At 35.5% G+C, this 22,704-nt stretch overlaps 1 protein-coding gene across 1 annotated transcript in view; it reads left to right on the top strand.

The window, feature by feature from the left end:
• CFAP46 (cilia and flagella associated protein 46) overlaps positions 1-22,146 on the top strand; it is a 63,478-nt gene extending 41,332 nt beyond the window's left edge. Inside the window, exons 37-59 of the mRNA XM_029961984.1 lie at positions 632-738; positions 1,303-1,485; positions 2,296-2,431; positions 3,196-3,375; positions 3,814-4,002; positions 4,451-4,585; positions 5,473-5,652; positions 6,720-6,887; positions 7,746-7,843; positions 8,542-8,621; positions 9,045-9,196; positions 9,637-9,758; positions 10,178-10,263; positions 11,183-11,347; positions 13,088-13,152; positions 13,717-13,768; positions 13,861-13,896; positions 15,045-15,147; positions 16,363-16,475; positions 18,541-18,622; positions 20,532-20,668; positions 21,117-21,203; positions 21,950-22,146. Of these exons, the coding sequence (XP_029817844.1) occupies positions 632-738; positions 1,303-1,485; positions 2,296-2,431; positions 3,196-3,375; positions 3,814-4,002; positions 4,451-4,585; positions 5,473-5,652; positions 6,720-6,887; positions 7,746-7,843; positions 8,542-8,621; positions 9,045-9,196; positions 9,637-9,758; positions 10,178-10,263; positions 11,183-11,347; positions 13,088-13,152; positions 13,717-13,768; positions 13,861-13,896; positions 15,045-15,147; positions 16,363-16,475; positions 18,541-18,622; positions 20,532-20,668; positions 21,117-21,203; positions 21,950-22,086 (2,793 nt within the window). The 3' untranslated portion in view covers positions 22,087-22,146. The remainder of the gene's footprint in view (positions 1-631; positions 739-1,302; positions 1,486-2,295; positions 2,432-3,195; positions 3,376-3,813; positions 4,003-4,450; positions 4,586-5,472; positions 5,653-6,719; positions 6,888-7,745; positions 7,844-8,541; positions 8,622-9,044; positions 9,197-9,636; positions 9,759-10,177; positions 10,264-11,182; positions 11,348-13,087; positions 13,153-13,716; positions 13,769-13,860; positions 13,897-15,044; positions 15,148-16,362; positions 16,476-18,540; positions 18,623-20,531; positions 20,669-21,116; positions 21,204-21,949) is intronic.
• The last annotated feature ends 558 nt before the right edge of the window (positions 22,147-22,704 follow it).

Genomic DNA, 22,704 nt, shown 5'->3' on the forward strand with positions numbered 1-22,704 from the left:
AATGCTTTTGTATTCAGACAGTTCTGTTAACACTGGAGTATTTATTTTCCATATTTATTAAAAATTATACCTTTCAATATTATTTCCTAGGATGCTTTTCCTTTTCAAGTATTCCAAATACTTTTACAAATACTATTTCTGGATTCTGGAAGATACTACTATAACATATATATGTTTTTAGAAAAGCCTTTTCCTATTTGACCTATAACATTAAAATATCCATTTACTGTTCAGCCCTAAACTTTCATGAGTTTCAGCATGAATATAGTCTTGTGTCTGTGATGATCTGCCCTGTATTGATAAGGTGTACAAGTCTGTATTGTATGGAGGGATTATTTTAATTTGGGCTGAACTCATATTTACTATTTTTTGCTTTGCACCTCCCAGATCAGTCTGGCTCCATCTTCCCTCCTTGTGTTTATGTGCACCACTCACTTGATCATCAAAATATCTAAGTATGAGCATAACTCAGACTTTCTAGACTTATTTACAGATATCAAAAGCCAGTTGGGGAATACTGGGGAAAGATAATTAACAAATTCTGTGCAAAATTTAAGCTCTCTAAATGAATGTTTAATATTATACATAGACATGTAAAATAGAATTCTGAAAGTTCTGGTGTTGCCTGCAGGCTTGTGAGATTCTGGGACACACTGTAAATGTGCTCCAATCCACGTTACTGAGGAGGCCTGGCAGGCAGGCAGAGCTGGGGTTTATGATTGCATCCCTTGAAGCCAGGTACCTATCTCTTCATTCAAATATGCCTAGCTTCTAATATGCACCTACATTGAAAATAAATGTGATTTTTACAATGCTTCCTTGTTTTACAGTGGTACATTCTGTGGATTACCAAATATTTTTTTTCTAAGCGATTTATGTGGTGGTTTGGATTTTTTTTTAAATTTAAATTTCTTTCCCAATTTCTTTTTTCTTGTATGTAAGTGCCTGTTAAGTGAGTTGGTAAGTTGGTAAGGGAGTTCAGATGCCACAACCTGTTGTGCATAGTTTGCAGTGTAGGTTACCTGAAGGTGGGAGGAACCTTCTGCCTATGCAGAGGTATCTGTTGGAGCTGGGTACTACAATAATTAGATACATGGAACAAGTGACACCTCATTTCTAATCTCAAAATATGGTATTTTGATTTTTCAAGAACATACTATAATTTGTAAAACACACATTTTAAGAACTATGAAGCTTTTAATAGATTTTTTATAATTTAAAGGAAAGCAGAGAGAAATGTGTCTGTTCTCAAACATAGCCTGTGCTTTCTGACTGCTGTCTTGTAATTAAATTTTTTTCTAGGAAAACACTTATTCAGGTACATTTTGCTCAAGATCATATGACAATTAATGCTGAGTCTGCTCAGTTGCCACATATGCTACAGGAATCTTACAATAAATTGGTTCAAATTGAGAAGGACTTTGTTCATTATGGACATAAAAACTGCAGTGCTGAGATACTGCTGGAATGTGCAAATATCCATAGGTAAGACTGTACCTCTATGGAAAAATTTTATTTAGATTGAACTGGTCCACAAAGTGCATTGTTTATTTTTTGTAGACTAATGAAAGATGGAAAAGAGCAGATAACATTGTTATGTTTTATATATCGGTGTTACATGCCTGTTTGCATTCTTCACGTGTTCTACATTCAGAAAAGTACTGTAGAATCAAAAATTCTTTTCACTGAAGGCAGAGTTAATTTTAGGTGGTACCAGTAATTTTTGTCCTATTTTGAGGTCAAAACAAAGTATCAAGGTCTCTTAAGTCAGTGTTTTGACTTGCCATTTTCAAAGGTCTTTTAGCAGCCACACCAGTCATTCCCAAGTATTTACAGGCTTTTACCATTCTTACTGTTAAAATGTTTCTCTAGAAATTGGTGCAATAGCAAAAGTGCAGAACGTGGTGTGCCTGGAATCCCAGATGCTTCCAAGATACCCCCTTAAAACGACTGGGATATGGTTTGTACCTGGGCCATTTTGTTACTGGGAAAGACATACTCTGGAATATTGTCTGCCTTTCTTCTCTTCTAGTTTTGACATCTCCTTGCACTGCAGCAGGGCAGTTACAGGAGAAGGACCTTGGAAAAACAGCTTGTGAACGTTTGCTTCTCCTGTTTGAACATTTAAAAAAACACCTGTACAATATTTTGTTAATCTTTTTATCTATTAAGTAATCTATTTAATTAATCTAATAGATTCATTGTTTTATTATCTATGTTCAGTAGTACTTATACCATAAAAATAAGCATTTTTTTATGTTAGTTCCTTTGGATTTATGGTGGTGTTTTTTTCAGGTTGATTGCCAAGCAGGAAAGGAACAGAAAAGACAAACACAGTCATTATCTAGATGCTTACAACTTAGCTCAGAGGGCAGTATCCAAAACTGAGGAAGTGTTTCAGAATGTTCGGAGTTTATTTGCATTTAATAAGGTATGGATATTTTTTCTCCTACTTGTTAAAAAAAATCTAGTTTAGTTGTAATATTCACTCATTCTTGGGTAATTCCTGGAAGCCCCAAATGAGATTATCTTTTTGCAATGATAAGCATTGTTTGAATATAGAAAGAAATATCGCATGTCAAAAGAATTTACAGTTTAAAAGGGGATGAAGAGAGGATTTGTTTGGCCTTTATCAATTTTATTTAATTCTGAAATTTATCTAATAGCTACAAAAGAAAAAGTATAAACTTGGGGATATTTTTGCTTTTCTAAATACCTCAGAGGTTAAAAATTCTTCAACATAAAGTGTTTCTTTCAGGAGAAAAAAAATTTTATCCAGAACTTTACTATAAATAAAGAAAGTCTATCTTCAAAACAGTATATTGGGGGTAATGGAAGCCTGCAGCCTACTTTTCCAGTGTGTACCATTATTATGCTCTGGCATCCAGCTGCATGTACACATGTGTAACTCTTGGAATTGGATATTTGTACCAGGTACTTAAAATGTGAAAAGCAAAAACCCCACTGCTCTTGTTCTATGCAACTACTTTGATTGCTTTGTAGTGTATTTGACATTGAAGTTTATCTTTTAAATTGCTTAAATATCTTCATTGGAATATTTCTGCTCTGTTGAGGTGAGATTGCTAAAATCTTTGCTTCTTTAATTAAAAGAAATACAACATTCTAACTTCTTATCAGGTAAATTTGCAAAAATACATGACATTAGAATTCTACATTGTTTTTTTTGTATTTCAGAGTACAAATATTAGTATCCCATTAATGAGGCAATTAGCTAACAGGAAAATAAATCTTGTAGAAATTCTTTTGGATATATTTCATCTTGTTATTACTGAGAAAAAGCGTAAAGAATTGGGAGAGGTGTCACCTCATGAAATTGTGGAGGCATTCATCATTGAAGAGGATGCATTAGAACAGGTAATACAAAATATTTAGTGCTATGAATTGCATAAAAGGTATAACAAAGTTTCCCAGGGATGTTTTCTTTAGCACAACTTCTTTCACTACTGAGGAAATCAGCCTCCAGACCATTTCTGTATTTTTGCAGCAGGGGAGGCTCAAGTGTGTGATTTTAGTCCTGGGGATGGTTTATTGGGCACCCTCCCCTTATCCCATGCTTTCCTTGGCATTGATTGTACTTTGCTTATGGATCTCACATGGAGCTTTTTTTTATTTAAATCAGTTGTTAATGAATTTGTGTATCTATTAAAGACAGGTAATTTGTAGTTGAAAGTGTAATCATATTTAACATACATATTGGTATGTGAATAGATATGTGTTACATTTTTTTTAAAAGTATATTTCTATCTGTATGGGTATATATGAGCAGATAAACCTAAATATGTATTTTACCAGGATTGGAAGCATATGGAATGTGCTGTGGGTCACATTACACTGGCTCAGTTAGCAAATGTACAGAATCTATGTAAAGGCTGTCCTGACATCAAATCCAAATGCCTGTATCTGACTGGAAAAACTCTTCATTTCCTTGCCATTGATGTAAATCCTGTATATTCAGAGATTTACTGGAAGCCCAATGTTATGGTATGCATTCTTTTCTGCACTTAAATTAATTCCTGTGTGTACAGTTTATCTGCCCCAATGTTTTTCTATATAAGTTTGTATAAAACTGCTCTTTATTGTTGTAGAAAGAACCCCATGTAAGAAAAGGAAGGTTGATTGAGGCATTATAAATACGGTGATGAATTAAAGCATTCAGAAGAAATTAATGGAGAGCAAATATTAGAAAGTCAAAATCTTAGAGGTTGTATGGGGGGCCTTTTTAGTTTCTGTTGTTCATATTGCCATTGTTACATATTAAGAAATTTTTATGTCTGATGATATTAGTAAATCTCTCACCATCAAGGAGTTAAGGCAGTGATTTCTATTATGATGAACTCCGTTTTCACATAGTCTTTCAGAAAAGAAATGAAGCCAGCCTTACTTAGTGGGATGATTAATTATTCTTTTTTTTTTTTACTGTGATGAGTAGGAAGAAGCTAAATCAGACATCAGAAAATCTTGCCTGTCTTCAGCAGAATGCAGAGAACAGGACAGGACAGACAGTGGTTTACTGACTAATAAATGTCATAATGATAAGGACAGGAGGAAAATACAGGAATTAAAGGTACATTAGCATATGAGCTTCCATTAGAATTTGAGTGCTTCCTTTTTATGGAATAACAGGCAGCATGTCAGTTCTGTTTGAACTGACAATGGAAATGTCTGTAACACAAACTTGAACTTACAAAAGAAAAAAGTCTACAGAACACCTTCCAACAAACAGCTTTCCAACCCTGCCCTGCTGTGTCGCTCTGTCCTACCCCACAGGACGTGGGAGCTCCCAGGAGAGCTCCCCCACTTGCTCCCAGAAAGGAATGATTTATCCCTCTGTGGTTTCCCACTGATGAGCAGGTAGCATCCAGTACTAGATGAGCAGGCAGCTTCCTCTCTGCCTCACAGACATGTCTTTCGAAGGGAGTGTAACATTCTGCAGACTGGGAACAAAGAAATTACTTCTGTCACAAAATGTGTAAAATTCAATGAGCTGATCTCTGTTAACTGCTGCAGTTGAAAGCACTCTAGGAATTGGGAATGTACAGTCTGTGATGCCAGTAAAATGAATAAATACCTGAGATAAGAGATTTGTGGGTTTGTTTGGATTAAATGTAGGTAACTGTCACTGGAAACAACTGTATTGGTCTTTGTTTCTGAATGACTCATATTGCCTGGATTTCAGTCTATTCTGCTAAGTACACATTTTATGTTAAAAGAAAGTATTGTATTAAAACATTTATTTTTTAATGTTGTGTAACGGATGTTGTTGTCTGCTAAATACTTAATCTGTATTTGCATATTTTGGTCATGTGTTAAGTAAATACCTTAAAAAGAAGCAGCATGAAAATTAGTCATAAAAAAGCAATACTTATTTTCTCTAACACACTAGTAACATGTGTACATATAACAAATATTTAATATTAATTTTAATATAAACCTTTTATTTTTATCATCTAGAAGGAACATAAGATGGCTCAGAAGTATCTTTCTCAGTCCAGTGAGGCTTTGCTGCAGTGTATGGGGATTGCATTCACTCAGAACCTGACTGATGTACTGACTTCTGCTAGTTTGGAAATGGCTGAATGCTTTCAACAGTTTGATCCAGTTTCAGCAAGCCAGTTTTTGGCACTTCATCAGGTAAGGCAGCAATGTTTGTGCTGCTTTTCAGTGAGAGAATGTTGGAAGTTGCATAAACAAAACTATATTTGCACAGCCTGAGAATTGGTCCTACGGAACACGTGTAGGGTCCTGTGTGAGAGCTGGTGAGTAACACAGGTCATCAAATATAGGATATGTTTGCTGAGTTCAGATCATTTGATTGCTGGCTTTTTAACAATTGTGTTATCTGTTGTGTTTGACCTGATGTTTACATTGATGATTGCACACATGAAAAGATTTTAATAAGAAATTACTATCATTTGATTAGCTAAGATAAGACATTACCACAAAATACGGTTTCGTTCTTCCCTAAGAAATAATTTTAAAAATGTTTCTCTGGATTTGTTTATTCATTATTTTGAAGTGTGTAATGTCAAATTGACATGTGCACAGCATGGTCCCATAGATGGCTTGAAGGTGTGTGAATCATTCATGTGAATATGTGCCTCCATCCCAGAGAAGATGCAGAGTAGCTCTGAGGCTTATATTCCCCACATCAGGAAGGAACAGCACATAGTTCCTGCACAATGATCTCTGTTATAGAAATACAGAAAAGCACCTTATACTACTTTCCTTCCTGCCATTAGCAGCACAACTGAAGGAAGTTATGACAAGCAGAAAGCACCTGATTCTCTGTCAACACTTAAATTTGCATTCATGGGTGGAGTGGACTGGGTAGGTCTTCTGATAAATCAGAATCAGCTAATACTGGATTTCATGGTTCAGACTCAGCTTACTTGAAAGGCTGAGTTCAGAACATGATATTTACCATTCCATGTAGACCTTCAATGACTAAATACAGGAAACTAGATGATAAATGTAGACAAAGAAATCAATTCCAGCTATTCATATTTAAGAACTTTTCCTAAATTATTACCAGACTGTTTACATTAGCCTGTAAGCACAAACAGCAGTCTTTTGCTAGTTCATCTCACCTTTAAAGCAAGAAACTGTTTCTTCCACATAGATATATACTATAACACACATAGTGTATAAATGCATTTGTATAATTTTTGTAAGGGAAAATAAATGTAAAAATTTTACAGAGCTGTTCAGTGTCTCTGATGATGAAGAGTATTCTCCTAACAGCTACATCCAACACCAGCAGCTCTCAGCTGGCAGCATTGCTGCATCTCCAGAATCATTTGAAACAAAACAGGAACACAAGTGATCTTCTAAAACGTGTGGAACAGCAACTGGCTGCTACTTCAGTGGTAACTTTGAGATGAGCTTCTTACTAAGGTTTATATATATTTTATAAACACACGCAGAGAGAAATCTGTGTGTGTATATAGCACATGGGACAGTGATGGGGTGGCAGTACTGGGGGAACAGCTGGACTCTGCTCTCAGAGGGCTTTTCCAGCCTGAACAATTCTGTGATTCTGTGAGCCACCCCTGCACTTTCCCCTGCTACCAAAACCATGCCATGTAAACCAAAGACAATTGTATATAGTACTTGTTGGGGAGATGCCTGTTCTTAGCAAGATTGTGAAGGACTTTTACAAACGTTACTATGAATTATCCTACTCCCTTCTTTTGCTAATATTCTGCTAGGATTTGATAGCATTTTAACTTCAAAAATAGTGTAGTTGCCGAAAAAGTCATCTTGTTATGAAGAGTGGACTAAGTTACAGTATTTTTAGTTTGTTTAATATTTTTACATCCTTTTGCACTGCACAAAAAATTACACTATCATAGAACAGTTGAGGTTAGAAAAACTCTGAAGGTTGTCTTGTAAAACCCCCCTGCTCAGGCAGGGCCACATAGAGCCAGTTATCCTGGACTGTGTCCAGGTGGCTTCTGAATATCTCCAAGGATGGAGATTCCACAACCTCCCTGGGCAAACTGTGCCAGTGCTTACTTCCCTCAAGGGAAGTGTTTCCTGTTCTTTGGACAGAGTTGCTGGCACATCTGCTAAATGTTTGGGCCTTTTTATTAATATATATATATATGCGTGTGTGTGTGTTAGTACCTTCTTTCCTAGAATTACTATCAATTTTATAATGAAAGAACTAAGAATGGGGTTTTTAAAATCTATGAAAATAACGCTGCTTTTCAACTATTGTACAGGCATGGAGGAACCTCTGTATTCCTGTTGAACATTTTAATATAATGGATGAATTGCCATCCAATTTCTACATAGTTATTCTCCAGCACTCAGAAGACAGGTATGAAATTTCATCATTTTGGTATAGCATTGTTTGTTACAAATGTCATCTTTTTTTACCTGTAAATAATCACTATTTTGGTTATTTATTGCCTTTCACTTCTAATTTTGCTGGACTTGAATTTTAGCATAGTGAACAAATTAATATATAAATAAAACTTCCTGAAGCTCAAAGCTGGACATTTTCTGTACTTTTGATTTCCCTAATTCTCTCTTAAATCTCCAGAGGTCACTTGAAAAGTTTCAGGCCACTCTTGATATCTTCCTAAATTCTGTTAGTAGTTTCCAGCCCCTATTGCTTATGCTCCTGGAAATGTTAGGAAGGGTCATATTTAGCTTTATAAAGCCACCAGTTATCTGAGGATTGCAGCCTAATCAGCAACCACTCATAAACTGAGTTATAGCAATTGACTGAGTGCATTCACCAGTTCTAAAATATCTTAAATAATTGTCATGGAACAAATGGAGGTCTACCTTATTGGCTATATAGTAATAAAAGAACTTACCTTACTGCTCTCAGTTTGTTCCAGCTAGACTTTGCAGGGATTTGAACCCAGGGTGGGGGTAGATCCTGCATTTTGAGAGTATTTGTGATCACATTAAATTAGAGGATAATAATTACTCATCTAATAAATATGAGTCTTATAAACAAGGCTGAACAGTCAAATAATCTACTCAGCTCTTTCCTTCTTTCCATAGGTCAAATCTGTACAGTTCATTGATTGAGATGCCCAAAGTAAGCACTGCACAGCAAAAAGAAAAACTCCCCCAGCTGATGGGTAAGTACTTCTTATATTTATTTGAGATATAAAATCATTGCAGTGATGTTATGAGAATGCTCATAGCTTTCACTGTTGCAGTCAGTAAAATTTCAAAATACCTTTTGAAATAATTTTAACTCTTCTTAATTATCAAGGAAAATAAATTCCTAAATATATGTTTTGTTATCAGGTATAATGTATCTAGTCACAATTTGCAGAATTTTTGTTTATATTTGAAGGCTGAAGTTGTAACAGATAAATAATTGTAGAGGTTTTTTCACTGTACATTTCTGTATATATTTTATGCTTATATATATGTCTGTATTTAATTTTTAAAAAATACCATGGCTTTAGAAACTGGTGGTCTTTGTACAATCATTTCTTCAAGTACAAATATGTCTCAGAAGTAGTCTTAAGGGGGTGTTATCCTCCTTTTAACAGTGCAGGCCAAACTATCTCGATTTCCTGTGAATCCTGATGCTTTTCGTGTTTTGTTGGAAAAAGTGCGTCTGTACAAGCAGCAAAAAATGAAGAGTCACCTTAAACAAAATGTCATTCAGAACTTGCAAGAGTTTGTCTCCAAAACAGATGTGGTAATGTATTTTATTACCTTAGATTTAAAATAGGGTGAAAAATAGATACTAAAAATATTTGCTTCTTTTATGTTCATCGTGCAGTTTCTGTTCACTTCTCAAAGTTGTCCTTGCCCAATTTCTTCTCATTATTTGGTGGAGCACATTGTCTTTTCTTTCTGCTCTACTTTTCTGCCATTCCCCATTGAAATTGCTGAAGTGTATTATTGCTTAAATAGTAAATATTGACATCTTGTACTGATTGCTATGTTGCAAAATGCTGATAGGAAATTTTGAAGTAAAGTAGTTTTGAAACTGACTTTTCATATTTTGCATTTTATGATGTTTCAAATTACTTGATTTAGCCTCTGATTTAACATTAAAAAAATTATATAAATAATGGTATTTAACCAGGATGAAGGGGGAAAGTATTCCAATTTTTGTTTCAATGTGCGTGATAGACTCCAACAGAGAAAACAGATGATAATGGACTTGATTTGACATCAGATTTCTCTGAAATATTAGAAAATATGGAAGAATATCTGAAACCAGTGCTGTCACAGTTTGATTTTTCTGCTATCAGGTAAGACATGTTGACTTGTTTGATTATCATTTGTGAAGACAGAGCTCTGACTCAAGTCCTTCAAATAAAGGAATGGTTTTGGCAAGGGAGGCCTGCTGAATGAAGGTTTTACATCCTGAAGGACAGGATATGCAGGATATGCCAGACTAAGAGACTGAGCCACATGATAGACTAATGGCCGTTTCTAAGAAGCACCATTCTCCAGTTTAAGTTACACTTACACTTCAGTACGTAACATTATAATTAAACTATTTAAAGATGGGATTTCCAAAGGACAGGAACTCCAAAGGAAGCACATCCTTTGTGTAAAATTTAATTTTGGAAGCATTGAAGGAGTTTAGTCTTTGTGTTTCCTGTGAAAATTTTTACTTACACCAGTATTAGTACTGGTAATATTTTCACTGAATTCCTCTTCCCAGAGAATCCCAGCGTGTAACAGTTTCAGCAGCTGAATCAGGAAAAAAGAACATGAAAGACAAGGACACTAAACAAGCTGGAATGCAGGGTATGTGCCCCTCAGAGTACAATATATGTGTGTGCATGTGCACGTATGTACAGACAGATACGAAGATCCAGTCAGTTTAGTTTTAATTTTATTTAAAGCAGAGAGAAGACAAAGCCTTGGTTTTGTCTGGTTTATTTTCTATATCAAGTCAAGCATTTCAGAGTACTATCAAAGAGAAGATTTATATGCTGGATGGAGCTATCCTTCTGCATTTATTTAGAGTTTTCCAAACCATACAGGCTGTAGATGCTTAAATGAAATGGCTTTATCACAAATCAGTTTTTTTCAAGAGAAAAGCTAGAATAAAGAGCTTTTTTAAGTAGATCAATTTGTGTTTTGTTCTGCATTTCATGGACTCTCACAGGTTGTTGGCTTCAGTATAAGGCTAATGCTGTAGTACATCCCTAAACATGTCTTGAGTAGTTCTGCAGAAAGTGGATAAATTGTCTGCCATGCATTTGCTCTTTCTCTATAGAACAGAAATGTTGTCATAATAATAATTAATACTTTTTTTCCTAAATACCATAAGCAAAATTTTTCTAGAGAAGGACACAGTTAGTATTAGATAAGGGTTCCTTTACAACTCTGTGCTGTTTAACCAAACACTGCTATAGCAATTTTACAGTTCCAAACATAACTTTCCTGAATGTATTGCATATACCTGGACTTGGATGTGAGATTGTTTGTTATTAATATGGGGATATTTCTCCCTCTGAAGAATTGGTGCTCGTAAATGCATAGAAGTTTGAGAACATCTTAGGAGTAATGGTAGCAAAAGAAGTATTTTTGCATAGTGCACTTGATCCACAGTACAATGAAGTTCACATGTCATAGAGCAAATTTAGGTTTTTACATCTAACTGCAGTTATTTATGTACAAACTGAGAACTACTAAATCATGTTCTGTCACATTTCTTTAGAGACATCTATGGATTTAGAATTGTATGTGGTATTACTAGGGGATACATTACTTATGGAATTGCCTTTGGAAGCTCTGAGTATATTTAAAGAGGAAGGAATAAGTTCTGTATCCAGAGATTTTTCTCTCCAGATTCTCTACAATCGACGACGTTTGGCTGAGTCAGGTACTGTTAGATAAACAGTATTTATTTATGAAAGATTAATGAAAGATATTCTTTCATTTAGCATAATGATGCAGAAAACAAGATACTTAAAAGTTTAAATAATATGAATGGTGGTGTATATTTTACTGGAGGGCTGACACATACAATATGTTTCCAGTATTTTAGATGGATTATATAGTACAGTAGACTTATTTCAATAATGTACAGGCTGATGATGCCATGGTACCTAATTCATAATACATTAAAGACTTATGTAAAAGTCAGTGGAATCTAAAATGGCTTGCAAAGTTTCAGACCAAGTTTACAAGTATGGTCTTAAACCTTTTAAAGCTGTTTTCCACTGAACTGAAAAAAAAAGAATTTACACTTCTGTTAATATTTTTTAACATTACAGTAGGACTGCTTAAAATAACAAATGAGAAAAGCTTTTAATCTCTGAACTACTTTCTTCTTGGTTTTTGTACTACAAATGTACCAAATCAGATCCCCATAGACTTTATGAACTTCCCTACTGCAGACACTTGAACCCTACAGAAACTCTTCAGTGAAATGAGTTAAAATGAGGTAGTTGAACGGTTGGTAAACTTGACTTCATGTCATCTTAAAACTCATTTCTTAGATCTAGAAGTGAGTAATAAATGCAGGGAGTAAGCAGTTTTTGTATAAATCAAAGATACCTTCTATTACTGAAGTTAAAAATTTGAAGTTGCATTTTGCTCATACATAGGTAATACCACATAAAATTTTTAAAACTATTTTTTAACTTAGTCTGAGTTAAAAAATAGACCAAGTTTAGAAAATCTTACTCTGTACCATGAAAGTATTCTGTTCCAGGGAGGTTCTTGTATAGTGTTTGTATCTGTAATATTTAATAGTATTTAGCCTTCATTTCACCTCTTCTTTCTAAAGGGAAAGAATTGTAAATAACCTGAGATTAGAATATTTTTGGTTTACATACACACTCATACCCTGTTACAAGTCTTTCAGAAATATGAGTTTTATAATGTCAGGTTTTTTCCATTTCTGTTTTTCCCTTTTTTAAAGTGGAACTCTTTATGGTTGCCTGATTTTAGAAGCAGATAAATGAGAGGGAGCAGAGTTGCAAAGTGTCTGTTTATGAGATTGTGGCAGTGGCCACTGAGTGAGCGAACATGAGCTAGAGGAGTGTGAATGTGGATCTCAAACTGCCCCCAGCCTTCAGGGCACTCCAGTGACAATGGCTGAAACGTGTGCTCTGGGTGCTGGTCATATATACAGTGAGAAATAGAAGTCACTTTTCTGTGCTTTTTAAAATTCCCTTGAACAAATAAAAATTCCAATTCAAATATGACACTTTCTTTTTTGTTTTGATATCTGTGTGTCCCATAGAAGCTTCAGTAATTCCATTAACATCAACAATTAACAAATGTGGCAATAGGCCTAGAAAGTGCTTTGATAATCACTGCTCAACTCTATCCGAAATTGGCAGTGTAACAAAGCATCTTCATGTGCAAGGGATCACATCTCCAGCTTGTTTTCCTCTATAAAGCCAGTATTTTTAGGCAAGAAGGTTTGGGTGATGTCCTTGCCTTGCTGTATTCTGAAAGGAATTTTTATTTTTCCACTTGATCCTGTTGTTGTTATCATTGTTTATTATTGTTGTTGTTGTTACTACAATATATATATGTAAACCTTTGAGGACATTTATTTTCTAAAACTGCCTATTATTATATTAAAAAAAATTTCTTTTCAATTTCACAGAGACAGATGTTGAAATATCTAAAGAAACAAAATCAAAACCACGTCAGAAAAAGAGTGTTCAAATGGTGAACTTTCCACATTTTTAAAATAAGCTTTATAGGAATAGCTTTTATTTTTTTGTTAAAAATGTTAGAGAACTTGCATAGAAAAGTGTTCAAGCAGCTTGCATAGAAGCTCATTATGTGTGCTAGAATTCTCAAGTGGAGTAAATGCCACATAAGTCCATAAAAATTTTGCTTACTGTTGATTTTGCAAGGAGTTACTGCTTGGAAGAATTGTACTTTGTAAATGGGACATATTTAATAACCCACCAAGGGAGCTGCTTAAAGTTACTGAAAGATGTCCTGCAACAATATATTTCATATAGTGTATACATATAGTTTTTATAAATGTATATCTGTATTTGCCTACGTGCAGACGTGTTTGTATGTAAAGGGTGTCTGTGCATTTCAGATAATGCAGAATAACTTACACTTTTAATTTCCATTGACAATTGAGTATCACCTTCATTAATCCTGCAGTTTTTTGACACATCTTCCTGTTAGTTGTTTGACAGAAAGCATGCAATACTGTTAATATTTGATTGAAACTTTTACATGCAGTAGAATATGTATTCTTTTTAATTGTAGGCAACAGTTAATCATGATTTACCCTTGAGTGTTGATGCTCGTAATTTTAAATGTATCCTTTCACAAACTATGAGCCAAATGTATCAGATAAACTTTCTTCTTTTGTTGTTTAAATCGTGTTGTTTGTGCTTAACTGTTTATCAGACATTGTGGACCCCTATAATGAAGGAAGTGAAGCAGGTAATATATATTAAATAATAATTTCTTCACCATTTACCCATGGAATTGAGAAAATTTTGTACCAAAAAATGAAGTCATGACATAAAGATGTTGGCAAAAAAGCTTAGCTGTTCATCAGAACAGTAAATGGGGCATCAGTGAAACAATGTAACAGTTAATGGAGGATTTTAATTGAATCACAGAATCCCAGACTATTTGGATTGGGAGGGACCCTAAAGATCATGAGTTCCACCTCCTGCCATGGGCAGGAACACCTTCCACTAGCCCAAGTTGCTCCAAGCCCTGTCCAACCTGGCCTTGGACACTTCCAGGGATGGGGCAGCCACAGCTTCTCTGGGCAACCTGGCCAGGGCCTCACCACCCTCACAGGGAAGAATTTCTTCCCAATATCCCATCTGACCCTGCCCTCTGGCAGTGGGAAGCCATTCCCTGTGTCCTGTCACTCCAGACCCTTATTAACAGTTGCTCTCCATCTGTCTTGTTGGCTCCCTTCAGCTGTTGAAATAGTTTTTAAGTCTGAACGCAACCCAAAAGCAGCTGCTGAACAGCCTATGGCAAAGCAGAGGATGGCTTCATGCCTTTGCAGTTTCTCCTTCACAGCAGATCGAAAAAAAGCACTGTTCATGTGCTCAGTATCTGGCTCTAGTGTCTATTTTTAATTTACACTAGTGTGAAATATAGTCAAAAAGAGAAAATGATTTGTCATTAAATGTGCAATGTCCTTGGAGAGCAGAGGTGACGTTGGAGTCTTGTTTTCTGAAATCAGGACTCTGGAAATTCAGTTGTTTTATCCACCTACTTAAGTCCTCTCTGAGCCTCTGGAACAGAACTGTATGTTCTGGTGTTCAATTCTTTACCCTTTCCTCAGGGTATCTACAGTTTTTTCTTTGTGCTTTTAAAGTCTTTAACCAGTCTACCAAATAATTCTTGTCCATTATAAGATACACTTTTCAAATGGGAATCACACTTTTACTCTGAAAATGTCACAATTGCTTCAATTTTAAAAGCCAGACTTAGGTTTCAAAAAACATGAAATCTAATGATGACCTGCAAATATTATAGTCTCATTTTAAAATTTTTGAAATTAAGATTTCCCAGTGTAGTTTGTAGCATGTTATGCTCATAAGGAAGAAATTCTGTTATTACAGAAGCTTCAAGTCCTTCCCAGAAAATAAAGGAAATCCTAGAAAAATACTGTGACCTGTTCACAGCACAGTGGGAAGGTGTCATTGGCAATGTGCGTGTTCCAAGGTATGTAATATTCTGTCTGCTTTCTTGTTTTATCTGTTTCTTTTTTAAAATTGTACCTGTTTTCAGAGTCTTTGGTCATAAAAATAGGGTCAAGTTTTCCTGAGCTGGTAAACACATAGCAGACCATTGTTATTGTTTCAAACACAGATTTAGATTTGTAGACAGAATATTTTAGGGATCTGAAATACAGTGCCACAAAGGGATTTAGCCTTGTGGGTTTTGTCAGAGTTGCTGTATATGTAGATAATCTAATTTTGACAGAAATTCTCCTGGTGCAGTCTCTGATGAATAAGCATGCGAGCATAAGTGTAATTTCTGGCTTTGCTTATAACTGTTTTTAAATCCAAGTGTTAAAACCTGTAGCATCTCCATGTACCCTGAGTCAGCTGTAAGGTTGGAGTACAGATTTCAGAGGCAAAGTAGTCAAGGTGCATCTCAAGAGTTCCCAATTTCAGACTTTGATTATGGAGTTAATACCATTTTATGGAGTATATTCATAAACACACCGTTCTTTCTAGAAGTACTTTACTTTTAAGATCAAAATCATAGAGGGATAAAAGGGATCTCGAGAGGTCAAGCAGTGACCAGTCCTATGAGTCAACATGGCCATCACTGGATGTTCCTTCCTAACTGCTGTTTTAGCAATCAGTCCTTTGGAATCTTCCCTAATTAGTTAATGTCACTGAGTAGATTCTTTAGTATTTCTTCCTAGCAATTAGAAGGATGGTTGTTATCAAACTGCAGGTTTTGCTGCCAGCTGGGCTAATTATCCACATCTCTTTTCAAACCCTAATGGCTTTGTGCCCTGGTGGGTGCAATGGGTGCCTATATAAATACTGCCTTTGAATGTTAGACTAAAGACTGGGATTTCAAAGCTGCACAATGCATACAGCAATGATTTTTTAAAATTGTTTTTATGGAGAGACTGGTATTAATCTAAAAATACACTATGTCTCTTGCTCACTAAGAGATGTTACTAAACTTAGTATACCCCTGTATTAAAATAGCTGCTATTAATTAGTCCCTATGAGTTACTACATTTTTCATAGAATTCTGCAGTCTGATTTGTCTCCTTGCTTTGCATGCTAACTTCTGTTGTAATTATTTCTGGAATAAGTAACACTGAAGTGCTTGCTGTGCATAATTTCTGAAAAAGTATTCTTGTAAATAGTAAGATAAAAGTAACTTCCTTTCTTTGTTCTTCCTTCCTTTCAGCCAAGCTGAGTGGGAGCAGCTGCTGACAAGCTGTAGTGCATTTCTCTTCTATGGGATGGAGAGATTCATGTCTCATGTATTACTGAACAGATTGGTTGCTATGAACATCCCAAGTAAGATAAGCAAATTGAGAAATATTTTTTAATGACATCACCTTTTATTCCTAGGTGTGTCCTACTGTATCATTATCACAGTATTGATCTTATTAATTAGGGGCTTTTTTTTGAGATCCAGGATTTTTAATCGAAAACCTTTGTATTATGTAGGTTTTATTCTGCTGTGCAGCTTTCCTGTTATTCCTCACAAATAAGCTTGGTCCTTCTTCACTTCCAAATGTTGGAATTTCTTAGGTTCCAGAAATTGAGTCATCATCTAATGGTTTTCCCAGTGAATCCTCTCCTTTACTTTGGAATTAAGTATTTGGTTGCAAGTTATTATTTATTGCTTAGAACAACCTCTGTGGTGCCAATTCTCCAAAATTCTGAAGTCTCCACTGTGGCAAAGCAGAATTGCCCATCAGATCTGGGTTAATGCTGAAAGATTGCTCTGGTGTTATGGAGCATTTTTAGGCTCTGAGAAGGCATTTTCTTCTCTGCTTCTTCACAGCAATTCGTCTTTTTGTTATAGCCTAAGGTTTAGTTTCAGGATTAGTTTTTCAGATTCACAATCTTCCTTTCTCCTCCTACTCCCCTTGCACATCTGGAAGAAGCTTAACTTTGGAGCTGTGTGGAATTTGTCAGTGTAGCTGAGTTGCTGTATTGTGTTGATGTGTGAAAGTGAGGAGGACAGTGCACATCAGATTGTGAAGCCCTGCAAGGCAACAGGAAGCTTCTTCATGAAGCTTTGATTTTAAAAGTGATTTAAACATTTATATGTAAATATTATGGGAAACATATAACCTCTGAAGATGAGGTTTCAGATATCCATAGGCCAGATATTTACAGGTATGGCAGCTTTTGGAAAGTTGGTAAACCCTGTCCTGTGTCCTACTCTTAAAATATGCCAGGATTAATTCTGCCTGAGATTTCTGAAAGCTCTCACCTAGATGCAATATTATTAAATATTGAGTTTACTAATTTACATGATGAAATAAAATATATCACTGCTGAATCTGAGCAGGAGACCAGGCTGAGGAAGAGAATGCAGGGGTTTAGCAAATCCTGAAATGCAAGATCAGAATGCAAATTAACCTTGCTTTATGCAGGGTATAATTTGGGAAAGCCTAGTAGAATGTCTTATACTTAAGGAAAAATAGTCAGTTAAACATTAATACATTAGGGAATGACTGCTTAAGAGGCAGAATTACAGAACAGAGTCGAGATGGATCACAAATTAAACTATGTACTCTTCCTAGGCTTAAAAAGAAAAAAGCTCTGTATAGGGATAACTATACAGGAGTGTCATTTGCAAGTTATATGAAATTTTCCACTGTACTTAGTTTTGCAAAGGTGTCAGCTGGAGAAGAATGTTGACAACACAGAGTAAGTCATTGGTGGAGAACAATAAGAGTGGTTAGAAGGCTGCACCATAGTTTGTGTGCTTAGCTTTATTCATAAATATGTATGTGCACTGATAGGTTTATATGCATTTTAAACATACTTTAGGAGGAAAGATCAACATATTGAGAGGAGATCTGCTCAGGTCAGGAGAATAAAGTAACAGATTAAAACTCCAGCAAACCAAACAGTGGCGAAGCCTTTTAATTCTGAGAGTATTTGGAGTTATTTTGCTGGAGACCTTTAAGGAAAGTGAGGCATGTTGGAGGTGTAACTTGGTTGTAACTTGTGAAGAGGAGCTGCATAGAAAACATTTCCATACCTGCATAGCATAAACTCTTCCGAGAGTTTATAACTACAGAATTGAGTCATACAGGTCATTGGCTGTAATAAGATGGTATGTGGACTTCATGATCAGTTATACTAATGTGGCACAGCAAAAAAACTGCAAAACACTATGGAAAAGCATAGCAAAATTACATCAAATGATGTTAGGATGACTTTTATTAGTTCCTTTACATTATACTTGACAATTTTTGCTGAAATGTATAAGTTTTATATTAGTTGTTTAGACCGTGTTCAAGAAAGTAATTAACTTATGAAAGGCTTAATTTACCTATATTTATTATGCTGGACATTATTATTAGTGCAGATACCATTGCTATAATACATATTTTTCCAGAATGCAATTTGATGATTCTTCTGGATCTGGTACGATCACAGCAAAGTTACCAAAGAATTACAAACGCTGATATCCACAAAAGGTAGGACAAACATGATTTCAGTGAAGTCCACAGTAAGGCAGATTATTTCAAAGCAGAGTTAAAATTCTGAGTTACAAATATTCTTGTTTACTTCTGTAAGTAGAAGAGCCTCTTTATAGGGCTAAATAGGATGAAAGCTCTGTTACAAGGCAGTGATAAGATAATCAGACACAGAAACCTTGCTGCATTACTCTTACCTCCCAAACTGAGTTCAAGATTCTCAAAATGTTGTAATTGAGTATATAAAACTTCCCTTTAACAAATAAACTATTAAGAGTCCCTCTGAGGCTTCATACACTGAATGGTTTAACAATGTGACAGATTTTTGTTTAAATAAATTATTATGGCGCGTTAAATGGCCTGTTCAGAGTTTTTAATATTATTAATCACAGGTTTTTTATCCTTAAAAGCATCTCAGTATTTTCCTTGCTTTTAAGTTGACAGGTGGCAGGGTTTGTATTCTTTTACTGTATGTCCATTAAGAATACTTGACAGATGGCATGTGACAAATAAGTATAAAGGTATTAAAAGCAAGAAGAGTAGTCTTAGTGTCCTAATTTTATTCATGAGTTACTTAGTCCATGCTGAATTTTCAAATAACCTAGTTTTGGGGCTCTCTCAAACCTTGACAACTCCTGAGGGCCAGGATACCTTGCAAAGGGGCTTAGGTGGAGTGGAGCACTGGGCAATCATCAGAGACATGAAGATTAACACAGACAAATTACAGACTCTGCTCTAGGGACACCAGTATGAACCAGGAGAGGGGGGGCTGGAAGGGCCCTGCACAAAGGGTCCTGAGGCTGTGCCTGGGCACCCAGAGGGCAGAGCACATCCTGGGAGCAGAAGTGTCTTTTGACTTTTCTAATTATTCATTCCATGAAGAGGAAATAGAAAGAAAAAATCTCTAAAAATACTGTTTAATTAGTGCAACAATGCATAAGTTAAAATTAGTTTTGTGTAAGATAGGTTATACACAAAACTATATGTGTAAATATGCAGATCTCTGAATATATGACAACCTCCTGGTATTTTTTTATATCCTTTTCCACATCCCCTAAACAGCCATTTCCTAAACCAAACCAAAATGCGATTCCTTAAACTAGTTTTTCCAACTCAGAACTTTCGAAGTTTCGCTGTAATAGACTGGTGAATTTATCAATAGGACTTACATGTTTGAGTCTAAAAGCCTCCTGAAAGTTTAGAATAACATTTGTTTAAAACTGAGTCACATAACTACTTAGACAATCAGAGCATCTCCCCAAAAAATTACTGAAAAATTTAATTATCATCTTTTGATAAAGTTACCATGAAAAGCAGAGCCAAATCAAAACAAAATTCAACCTTCTGTTTACTGCAGTTCCAACCTTACAGATTATCACTCCCATCCCATCACTAAAACAAAAATTAAGCAAAGAGACTTAATTAAATATTCAGCAGTAAAAAATCAAATCCCACATTACAAGTGATTTGCTTTTAGGCCTCCAAATTAACATCATACTTATGACACAGAGCAGGGTTTCAGTTCTTGCAATATTCTGTGTCTAAACATGTATTTTCATGTGATTCCCAACATTTTGACTATGTTATAAAGGATATTCTGCAGTGTTTTGTAAAAGTTAGTGTGTCACTCCTTTCACATTTCCTGAGATGCCCCAAACTACAGTAATAGGACAGAGAGCAATCCTACTGGTAAAATTCCATCATGGAAAGATATAAAGTTACCTAAATACATTGCATGAGATTCAAGGTGCTATATGAATGTCAGAAAGCACTTTATGCTCAGCATACCAGAAAATACCATCTGGCTTCTTTCTCCTTCTTTTAAAAAGCACTGTATATTTAGTTATATTTTTTTAATACATTATGTACATTTTTCTTTTATTAATCTCATACTTTTGGTTTTGTTTAGTTGCCTACATATCACTCTAGAGAGACCAACAGAGACAGCAATGCTGCTGAGCCTCACTGGGGTTGGCTGTGTAGTGGCCACCCAGTGGTACACGAGCCTGCAGGAGAATGCAGAGAGGCTGGAGATCCTGTTCCACAGTGAGTGTTTGCTATTGCTTCAGACACCTGGTGTGTGCATCTCCCTGCCTACTGGCTCCTCTTCCTTTGCTCCTCACCAAACTTTGCCTGGAGTTTCCATAGGAGGTGAACTGTGTGCAGGAGCCACCGTGCTGTTGACAGGTTGATCTTGCAAACAGAACAGTAACCTGCTTAAAACAGTGTTAGTGGGGTGTTTGTTGATGGTCACATGGTAAGAATAGGATTTCTCCAGTGAGGAGCAGTGCCTTAGGACTTGGCAACCTGTAGTTACATCAGCTATGGGGAAAACAAAAACTGGAGTGAACTTAACCTTCTCAGAAGTATGTAACTGGATCTGTAAAGTATCCTTTTGAATTGAGTTTTAAATCTGAAAGCATCAGGCTCTAGATACTTTGTTGTATTTCAAAACTTTCATTAAAAACTCACAGAAACTAACATTTCTTTCCAGATTTGCTGAGCAACGGTAGAACAACCGGGCAGACAGTCCATATTCTTCAAAAGAGTGGAATTCACAAGAAAAGGGATTCCATTGAAAGTAAGAATTAAAAGCTTAATACAAGAGACTGACTGTGCAAATTAACTAGAAGCTGGTAGATCTATGGGTGGTTCACAGGTAGAAGTGAAACCTTCCAGCTGACCTGTGACAATTTTCTGTGGCAATTCTTAAAAGAATCGAGAGTCAGAAGACCACTGATACAATATCATAATTGGAGTAGCCATTCTTATATAAATAAAATTTTTGGGGATGCTCTGTCATAGTTGACCAAAAGCTAAAGTTTGCACTCCACTAAACTGTTACAAAATGAAGCAGTGGGACTGAAAAGGTACATCAGGAGCATAACATAAGCATAGTCTATAATCTATGGATTATAGACTGCAAGAAGATCAGCAGTTATTTTAGACAGTCTGCATGGTAAAGGGCACACTACCTGGTATCTTGCTGGAGAGGGAGGAATGATTTTCAGTAAAACAACTTTTAATGTACTGTCTATAAAATTGTATTGCTGTTTTTCAATGTATGGGACTTACCTCTTAAAATAAGGGTTAATAAAATAAATTTTAGATATAACTTGCAGTATCATAGAATTGAAGAGAGAAGGAATTCAGACCAGAAATATTCCCTAGTTTTCTGTTTTTTTTCAGAAAATGCTTCTTAGATATAGTGGTAAGAACATAAAAGAGTATTAATCAAAGAGAAGATGTGTTAAATTATGGCACTTAAAGCATTCTTCTATTCAGTCATATTCACAAATAAGAATGTTTTTTGCCATATTTTTATAGCGGAAGTGGATTCTCTCAGCTCTTCTGGAGACAGAACAGAAGAACAGACTGCTCACACTTCCTCAGATCTTCCTGCAACTCATCCATCATTTTTCAACTGTGTGCTCTATGGTTTACCCAACGTTGTTTTGGTGTAATTTGTGTCAGTCTTTCTGTGCTGGGAAACCTTCACTGTGCACAGGGAACCTTTGTTTTTTCAAAATTATTATGTGTATGGATTTTGTAATATGCTCTGTTAAACGGCAGTGCGTTTTTAAATTACATGCTTTAAAACTTTTATTTGTAGTAGTAGAAATAGATGTAAAATAATTTAATACTTATGGAAAGTATAAATCTTTGATTGTTATTGCAACTAAAACCATTTTAAGAGTCTTTTTTTTCCCCAGTAAAATGGTGATGTGTTGTTTCCTGTAACAGTTTTTTTGTGTTTGATGCTGATAGAACATTAAAATGGCACTGAAAAGATACTATTCTTGGCTACCTGATGTGTTATAGTTAGAACCTGGTAAGAGCTCTAGGGCTATTTAAACCATAATTACAAAATAATGACATGCAAAATACTTTCTGTATGCACACAGTAGAATATAAATTTCTGCTTTCTTCCCTGTTGCTTTCACAATTTAATTAGATGACCTTATATGAACTGCAGCTGCTCTGTCAAACTGTGTTCCATAAGAAGCACGATTTTTATTCCCTTTTATAACCTAATTTAGACAGGACGTATATTTTTTGTGGCATGTATTTGGGCATTCGAT

This window comes from Manacus vitellinus, unplaced genomic scaffold, assembly GCF_001715985.3.
Source record: "Manacus vitellinus isolate BGI_N305 unplaced genomic scaffold, ASM171598v3 scaffold_40_pilon, whole genome shotgun sequence".
In the NCBI taxonomy this organism is placed as follows: domain Eukaryota; kingdom Metazoa; phylum Chordata; class Aves; order Passeriformes; family Pipridae; genus Manacus; species Manacus vitellinus.